We start from the raw sequence: 9166 nt of genomic DNA, 5'->3' as shown, positions 1-9166 counted from the left end.
CAGAACCTATTGCTGTCTGTAGCTCCACACCATTTCCAGCTCAGGGGTGATGAGCATCGCCACCCCCCATTTAACACAATGTGTTAAAGTCATGGGGTTGGTTAGTGTTTCAGGCAACCATGCAGCACCTATATATAAATATATATATATATATATATATATATATATCTATACGAAAATGAATATGCAAGAACTATACTGTGTATTTGGGCTTTGATTTTATTCTATGAAAGGGTTTTTAATGATGTATACTTCAGAAAAATGAGGTACTTTTTTAATTATTGTTATTGGTTTCTTTTTTTCTAATAAATGGAAAAAGGTCACCTGCATTTGGTCTCTTTTTTTCTTTTCACACCCATACTTGTGATCAGTTCTTCAGCCTACCTCACTGTGACATTAATGACGAGACACAACTAGATAGATAGATAGATAGATAGATACTTTATTGATCCCCAAGGGGAAATTCAAGTCCTCAATGTCCTCTTTGAATTAGAAAGGGCAGAAAGGTAAAGATTTGAGACTAACAATAGTGGCTCAAGATAAGGATCTTGATAAGTGTTCATCTGAAAACCAGTATCAGACCTGAATTGAATTCCTGTGCAAGTAGGGACTAACTGTGACCAGCACCATCCGACAACATAGTTGAGATTAAGTCCTAAGCCTTGTTATTTCAATGCCTGCTATAGCACAGGTTGACAAATCAACATCAATAAAGCCTCACTGAACACACAGAGGTTGAGGACAGCCACCTCTTGTAAGCACCAGTAGGGCTGCACAATAATCGCAATCGCAGTAAGCAATCACTTAATCGCAAAAAGCTACAAATAATCGTGCACAGTTAATTTTGTCACAGAAGTTCTGATTGGTGAGGAGGTTGGGGATGCTGTGCTCCTCGTGCAGTGGGCATGTTCACCAATCGGGTGGCACAAATTAAAAGGACGGAAATGTTGAACTGAATCGATTCATTGATATCCACGACTTATATCGCAATATCGGTCAGAAAAATCTTAATTAGATATGAAGAGTTTGGTTCCAAAACGCTATATCTCCATCTAATTGTGTATTTCAGGTCATATTAATCAAATGGTAGGTGTGTTTTGATTGAGTAAAGATAAATCAAATAACAATACCCAATTACAGTTCTACTGAAATTACTTGGAAAACAAAATGTAAAAAAATATGTATTGTGCAGCTCTAGCCTCCAGACAACCCCGCATCAGCAGTTACTCTAGAGAGCCACTGTCACAGGCAGAAAGACGTCGGGTCAAGGGCCTTCAAGAGCTCAGGTCATCAAGGGAAAATCAAAACGACACAGATGACTGACCGGGCTGGACCCGTGGGCTTACACTGAACATCAGGAAATACTCTCACCCGTACGACTTCTGCTGCTCGTGCAGATGCAGGCGTACAGTGAAGCCAATCAAGCTTGTCTCCTGTGGTGCTGCACCTCCAAATTCACATCAAAACACAAGATCACTCCGATCCATCAAGACGAGCTTCGAAGGGAATCGGCCTTTGACCTTCATCAGTAGGATATTGTAAATCGTTGACGGGTAAGACACCTGTGTTAACTAAAGTTCAGATTGAGATCTGACTGATGAGTTAGTGGAGGTAAAAGGAAGTTGAAGCCCATCAGCCATATTGTGTGTGGATGTCTGAGTATGGTTCATGGTTTGTGCTCCACAAAGGGAGAAGACAGACTCCTTGAACGTCAACGTGAGCGTTAATGTGGAGACCCAACTCTAGGCTTGAGAGTAGCTCAATCGGAAGAAAGATGGACATCACAGTTGTTTTTCTGTTTTGTGTTGGTACAGGTAAGCAACTAAAGTCATGCCTACTTAGAAAGATGTAAAATACAATCTGTGGTGTTTGTGTAAAAATATCACGGAGAATATTGCAGTTGTGTATTATTTTGGGTAAAAATGAGTGTGTTCATACTCTGAAACAACATACCATTTTACTTTGTCTACATATCTGTTTTATATATTTACATATTTGCAGTTGAATTGTCAAGGGGCTAACTATTTCGGGGCTAAATATTTTAGGATACTGATTCTGCTTCCGTGTGGTGCAAACATGTGCAGCGTGGCCGTTATTTTAACGTTTCTGTTCCGCTTCAGTGGAGCTTATTTCCCCACAAACATCTGTGAATCTCCTCCGGCTTTCTTCTCAAAGCTACTAATGGAATAAAACTTTACTGAGAAATTCTAATGGTCCAACGCCCAGGCTTAATTTTTGAGTCTTGATTCTTTGTCACACTTTTAATTCATTTTTATCTTTCTGTTTATCAACTTCATTTCAGTAACCTATTCTGTTCAACTTGATGTTATTCTCCCTAAGCAAATTTCATTAGATTAAAGTATTTAAAAAAATCACACAAGATGCATTCATGTCTTCCATTTTATCTTTGGATAAAACTGTTGAGAGAAAGTTTATTTTTGCTCGCATATATTTCCAGATTTATCAATACTGATGTGAACATTTCTCTTCTTTACTTGTCTTTAGTGGGTCACTTTGTATTCCCACCTGTCTTTGCATGTGTCAAAAAAACCCTCAATCTCAAACTGCTGGCTGATCTGCCCTCTCTGCGGGTCCAAGTAAATGGTGCTGCCGATTTGAAGTGCTGTTATGTCAACTCCACCACTGTCAATCACGCCTGGGTCATCCGCTATCAGAGAGACATCCCCAACATCATCACCACCCCAAAGCCGGTGACACTCGGCCCCCGTGTGACCATGGAGAAGAGCCAAGAGTCTGGGTGCCAGAGCCTGAGTTTGAAAGATGTGCAGCTGAATGACACAGGCTTCTACCAGTGCATTTTCTCCCGAGGCGAACAGTGCATATACTCACATGGCACCTACCTGCAGGTCTTCAGTGAGTAGAACTCTCCACAGTAGTCTGCTGTTTGTCATTAATATCTGCAAAGTGATTGGGGTGTGTGTGTGTGTGTTGTGCATTTGGGAGAAATATTTATCTCTTAAAACGTATAACCCTGGCCCAATTATTCTTTTTTACACATATGATTTAACCACAAATGCAGATACAGAACTGCTGAGCTCCTTCAGAAATGGGGGCATGTTAGAGAGGATTTTATGCAAGGAACGAGGTGTTAAAACCTATTCTGAAACTGATAGTTCCAGTCCTTGACTGTGATTGGCTGAACTGCATTCGATGCTGTTGTAAAATCCAACAGAAAGATAGGATACACCTTTACCGCATTTCGTTCTATAGTACTGCGCTACAACAACTTCATACACAACAAAAGTTAGAGTACAGTAACTGTGTCTTGACATTGCTTGGGAACCATTCAGATAGAGGAAATATATTTCTTGGCAGAAGAAAGATCATGAATAAATCGTTACATTTCTCGTTGCTGTGCCTTTATTTTATGAAATCTTGCCAGATATAAGTAGCAACCATTTAACAAAAGCAATATGCCACTTGAGGCCTTAGTTTCCACTGATTTTAGAACAGCCAACAACTGTTCTGCTCCGCTCCGTGCCTAACAACACCCCTTAGCTGTTCTGCAATCAGTGGAACCTACGGCCTCTCGGGGCTTACTAACTAACACTCTTGAGCCTGTTCTCCACGTGGTAGGCTGGTGCCAGTCAGGCTTGGCCAACATGCCCATGCACAAGGATCTATTAAAGTGCAAAGCGCAACATGCACATCCACTCAATGAGCGCATTATGATGTAATTCCCAGTGAATTTCCCTGCCTTGAGTTTTCCCAGCTAAACTCCATACAGCCACAAACTGATTTGTGGTTTCATAGAATTGTGTCACATGACGGGACTTAAGACATGGCCTTAAGCCTACTGTGTTTTCTTTAGAGCTTGATTTTGCACATTGTGTCATCACTGTGTTATGTGATATGGAGAACAAGATAAGAACAAGCTAAAGCCAGATAGTAGGCTAAGCTTGAGCTGCAGCACACCATAAACACCTCATTATTGAACCTTGCATCACAGTCCTTGAAAGGAACAAAGCTTTTTACCTCTAATGATTTTCATTTCCTTTCCTCTGACTTCCTTTTTTTTTTGTAACTTGCTCACAAATTCTCAAAACAAACACACTCTAATTGATCTGAACATCCTTCAATTACATGCCAGTATGTTGGAAGATGTTTTTATGCATAATGTTCAATGTCACAATTTTGGTCCTCTCTTCAGGACCAACTCCCAGTGTCAAGCTGTACATGTACAGTTCACATTGTTCCCCTCTGACTCTCTCCATTCACGCTCTTACATATGTGGAAGCATGGCACTGCTGCAGGAAAGCCAGTGGAACTAACAGGCTTTTCCTCGGGTGGCCATCACAACAAGGCTGTGTCTAACCCAATCTTTACATCCCTCAGCTCCCATGGCGCGAACCCTGGACATCAGTGAGAGCTGGAAAAACAGCATCATCACCATAGAGGGGGTGCTGCTGCTGTTCAGTGTGCTAATTCCGGGTATCTGTCAGCTGGGAAAGGTACCAACAGACAGACTGAAGTCAAATTCCTCCCTCATCATCAGTTGAACCAAGCAAGACAAAGACACGTCCGACATTTTTCCCTGGTGGATGAACTGTTTTTTATTGTGTCTTTTCCAGACGAAGAGACTCACACAGCTGAAGAGGAAGAAGCAGAGAGAAGAGGAGAATATCTATGAGGTGAGGCCCACCGCTTCTCTTTTCCTTGGGCAACTCTGGGAGAGAACTTGTGCTTTTTGTTTCTCGTCAGTCATGTTGTGTCCTCACTCAGTGAGTGCAAATGATAGGCCAGTTTCACGCCAGTAAAATCTTCTTGTCTATGACAGGGGCTCAACCTGGACGGCTGCGACTCAACTTATCACCAGATCCAAAGATCTAACAGACATGGGCCTTACCAGGACGTGGCCAACGTAGCTGAGGACGATACTCAATTCGAGAAGCCGTGAACGAATCATGAAAGTGTGCTGACGTGTAAACTGTGTGTGTGGCGTACATGCCTGAAATCAATGCAAAAATCAGATCATTTTGTCACAGAAATTGAATTTTGTACCCCTGAATGCCTGCAAGATGCGATTGTATGGTACTGTTATATGTCGGTCTTAACTAGTCATTTAGATAAATTGGATGAGATAAAGAAGTACCAGACACAATTTCCCCTTCAGGTCAAAATTACTTCGACAGATGAAATCTTAAGAGTTTAATGCATGCCATGAATGAATGACAATTATGACAATTATCTGCAGTGCCGATAACATAATATTTTTTAGATAATAAATAGACTCTACCCTACTTCTATTGTTATTATTATAGATCTGTGTTACGCTATATGTTTAAGAAATATTTTTACCTGATTATGCTATATGTTCTTTTTGATTATATTTTCTGTGGTTTTACTGTTTAGTTCCTGTGGTGGCCTAAACCTTCATGAGTTCTAACAGGCTGTATGAAAAATGACTCAAGGTCTCTTCAAAGATCATTGAGAGGTATTCATTGTCAGATATAGACTATGTCTTTGGTATGTGGAAATTCATGATCAATAAACCAAGAATAATGACCTTTCCTACTAGTGTTTTTTTATTATTTGATGAATCAGCACACTTACTGTATGTCAGTCTCAGGCAGATCTGACCTACCAGAGAAGGTGCAAAATCTTACTTTCCCTGATGGACTTCACAGCTAAAAAGGGCTACGCTGTTTGATACCTACATATTTGTCTTTTCTTTGGAAACATTCTTTCCCTTTTCAAACAGAGGATATGCCTAGCCTATATAATGAACAATAGCCTATCACATTTATCCAAAGAGATGATAGAAGAGACCAAGTAGGCTAACCAGTTTAGTAGCCTAGGCCTGAATTCAAGCAATGGTGGAGTGGCAATCGGGAGAGTCGGAGGATTTCCTGGTGGGCCTGTGGCGTTTTAGGGGTTGGGCTGATTAATGTGAGCTTAAAAGTGCCTGATATTGCTGTTTGAAAACTGTTAAGGGTGCCTTTAACTAATAAAATAGAAAACATAATGCATCCATGTGCAATGAATGCATATATCCACATATCCTCCAATTTCCACTGGTGGCCTAAATAACACAGATGGTAGTCCAAAAACGGTGAGATGCCTTACAATTCACTCGGAAATCTACATATACTCACAGAGATATTTAGCCTTAGCTACAAGACACCAATTTACACCTACTGATACAATGTAATGACATGAATATATTGTAATTACCTACTAACTATTAATTCTATACATGTTTTTGGGAAGCATGGCACTGCTGCAGAAAAGCCAGCGGAACTAACAGGCTTGGCCTCGGATGGCCATCACAGGCTGTGTCTTACCCAATCTACATCCCTCAGCTCCCTAGAAGCGAACCCTGGACATGAGAGCTGGTCACCAGAGGGAGTAATGCTGCTGTTCAGTGTGCTAATTCCGGGTATCTGTCAGCTGGGAAAGGTACCAACAGACAGACTGAAGTCAAATTCCTCCCTCATCATCAGTTGAACCAAGCAAGACAAAGACACATCAGACATTTTTCCTTGGTGGATGAACTGTTTTTTATTGTGTCTTTCCAGACGAAGAAACTCACATAGCTGAAGAGGAAGAAGCAGAGAGAAGAGGAGAATATCTATGAGGTGAGGCCCACCGCTTCTCTTTTCCTTGGGCAACTCTTGAGAACTTGTGCTTTTTGTTTCTCGTCAGTCATGTTGTGTCCTCACTCAGTGAGTGCAAATGATAGGCCAGTTTCACGCCAGTAAAATCTTCTTGTCTATGACGGACTGGACGGCTGCGACTCAACTTATCACCAGATCCAAAGATCTAACAGACATGGGACTTACCAGGACGTGGCCAACGTTTTGTTTCTCGTCAGTCATGTTTTGTCTTCACTCAGTGAATGCAAATGATAGCCCAGTTTAGACCAGTAAAGAGAAAATTAGCCTTGGCTACAATTCTTAAAATGAAAGACACCAAATTGTACCTACTGATACAATGTAATGGCGAGAAAGACACCTACACCTACCTTAGCCTAGGCTACTGATACAATGGTGTTAATATATTTATTTATTTATTTATTTTTATTTATTTATTTATTTTTATTTATTTTTTTTGGGGGGGCGGGGGGGTCAAGGGTCCGCTTGAGCTTGAACTCTCCCGGTATTAGTGTTCCACTCCTCCCTGTCTGGGCAATCATAGCTGGCAGTCATAGCACTTGCCTGTGAGTTTTGAATAGCCCATTACAGAGCCCATAATTAGTTTTAAATAGCCCATATTATTCTAACAGAAATGCAGACTTTTAGTTTATAATTCGTTTTATCCCAAGTACGGAGTTATGTAGAGGCAACCAGATGCAGCCTTGGAATAATGGGCGTTTCCTTTATCATAAGAAGAATTCGATTGGCTTATGAACGGTATGCGAGCCACATATTGGCTCTGCGTTGAGCTGTAGGTGTGGCTATTTTTCAGGTATGACTGCTTTGGAGGATAAGACTGGCAGAATGAGTACAGTATTTGGAAAGATGGCGTCTGGCAAGAAAGCTGAAAGCGGCAAGCATGAACAAGGTGTGAATGGAAGACGATCATCAAAGCGCAATAAGGAAGGCCCCATAGGTAAATCCTTATCTTAAGCAAACTGTCACTATTCTTGTCGGGGATATGTTGGTGAAATTAGGAACTGTAGTGTAGCACACGAGCTTATCAAAAGCCAATACTTGATAGCTAGCGAGTTAGCAAACCACTGTTGACAACCAAAAGATTATGTTACGTTACCAAGGACTGTGATTGTACCCGTGATGAAAGTCTGACAACATTGTAGGATACTTACGCGGCGTTTTCTGATTAAATGCCGCAATCAGAATAATGACAACATTACTTACAACTATTATTGTCAGTAGGCTACCGTTACAGTGCTTGTTAATGTAGGATACTTTTCTTATGCCGAATCTACGCGGCGTTTTCTGATTCAATGCCGCAATCAGAATGACAACGTTACAACAATTATTGTCAGTAGGCTACCGTTACAGTGCTTGTTAATGTTGTTCAGTGACAAAAAGTAGCCTAATGTTTCTAATGTATTGCCTTAGTAATCAGCAATTGCAATGGCCTTAAACGTGAGTGTAAATTGTAATAAGTATCAATGAGCGTCTTAGGACACGGCTATTTGTTTACATTAGGAGTGTACCAACCAGTCATTGATAACGTGAACTGGAATAATATGATTATCGTTGGTCATGTAGGCTCACTGCCACCAACCGCTAGAATTATGTCAATTAGGCTAGGCTACATGTAGTCCTATAGTTAAACGCGGGTACGTTGGTGAAGTTCTAAACCTTTACATTTTCCATATTTTTCTGCACAACACCAGACTGTCTGAATCCTTGAAAGGCAGCAGGGGCAGATCTAGGTCCACGACGTTGCACTGGGCAGTAGGAGAAGATACCCTTAGCCTAGCAAGTGCTGATATGACTCCCTGATGTTTTTTCACATTTGGTGAACTGAGTGGATTTATGTGGATCCCCCCTTAACTAGTTTTTACCTGCTTGCTGTAAGGATAAGCCTAAGTGTCACTGACCACAAATCACAGACCGAACTGTTTTTTTCTGGTCAGTTTAAAGCCTTGAGATTTGTCTTAGTTTGGAGAGAAGCTCAGTGTCTGCTGGGACGGTGGGGTGTGGTATTGTTCCACGTTTCCTGTCGAGATGTAGGGACCAGGCCGTCACTGGAGAGGCAGCGGCACTGTATGCAGGGCAAAGGTCCATCACAGGATGTCATCGTTTTCCTTCCTGATTCAGGGGACAGCCATGTCGACTAGCCGCATAAGATGAACAAGAGGTCACAGCATTCCTGTACAACCATTCATCGGCTGAATAATAGTGTGTCCTGTGCTCCTTACAGCATCTGTGGGTATAGGCATTGCTATTTTATTTGGGCTTTTTGGGTGTAGTGGTAGCGTAATAATAGCTAAGGAGCTGGGTGAGCGTTAGCCAGTGTAAGTTGTAATTTCGATTCCTATCGTTGAGCAGGCATTTAGCCCTGAGTTGCTCTGGAGAGAGTGGCACTGGACACATGTAAGTCAGTTTGGATAAAAGCATCAGCCAAATGAATGCGTATGTAAATAATTAATACACAGGCTACTTCCAAACCTCTGCTCTAGACCATGGCTTTTACATGAATTGTATGAGTGTGGGTTCTGGGTTAAACACAT

The 9166-nt window shown here is 41.4% G+C and overlaps 2 protein-coding genes across 2 annotated transcripts in view; both read left to right on the top strand.

Moving 5' to 3' along the window:
• The first annotated feature begins 1326 nt into the window (after window positions 1-1326).
• On the top strand, window positions 1327-5529 carry cd79a (CD79a molecule, immunoglobulin-associated alpha). Its single transcript, XM_042106246.1, has 6 exons — window positions 1327-1553; window positions 1689-1814; window positions 2506-2874; window positions 4357-4472; window positions 4593-4652; window positions 4799-5529. Exons 2-6 carry the CDS (start codon window positions 1727-1729, stop codon window positions 4916-4918), a joined length of 753 nt encoding a protein of 250 aa, XP_041962180.1. The 5' UTR covers window positions 1327-1553; window positions 1689-1726; the 3' UTR covers window positions 4919-5529.
• A 1910-nt stretch (window positions 5530-7439) lies between these two features.
• Window positions 7440-9166, top strand: part of lipeb (lipase, hormone-sensitive b) — a 35077-nt gene continuing 33350 nt past the window's right edge. Inside the window, 1 exon segment of the mRNA XM_042106288.1 lies at window positions 7440-7572. Coding sequence (XP_041962222.1) covers window positions 7461-7572 — 112 coding nt within the window. The 5' untranslated portion in view covers window positions 7440-7460.

Source organism: Alosa sapidissima, chromosome 10 (genome assembly GCF_018492685.1).
Source record: "Alosa sapidissima isolate fAloSap1 chromosome 10, fAloSap1.pri, whole genome shotgun sequence".
Classification (NCBI taxonomy): Eukaryota; Metazoa; Chordata; class Actinopteri; order Clupeiformes; family Clupeidae; genus Alosa; species Alosa sapidissima.
This window is presented reverse-complemented; position numbering and strand designations above follow the sequence as displayed.

Excerpts from the sequence above, each read along its gene's own strand:
- cd79a (XM_042106246.1), top strand. The coding sequence starts at position 1,727 with ATGTGGAGACCCAACTCTAGGCTTGAGAGTAGCTCAATCGGAAGAAAG. Across the intron at positions 4,473-4,592 it reads GTATCTGTCAGCTGGGAAAG|ACGAAGAGACTCACACAGCT; the intron begins GTACCAACAGAC and ends TGTCTTTTCCAG. Across the intron at positions 4,653-4,798 it reads AAGAGGAGAATATCTATGAG|GGGCTCAACCTGGACGGCTG; the intron begins GTGAGGCCCACC and ends TGTCTATGACAG.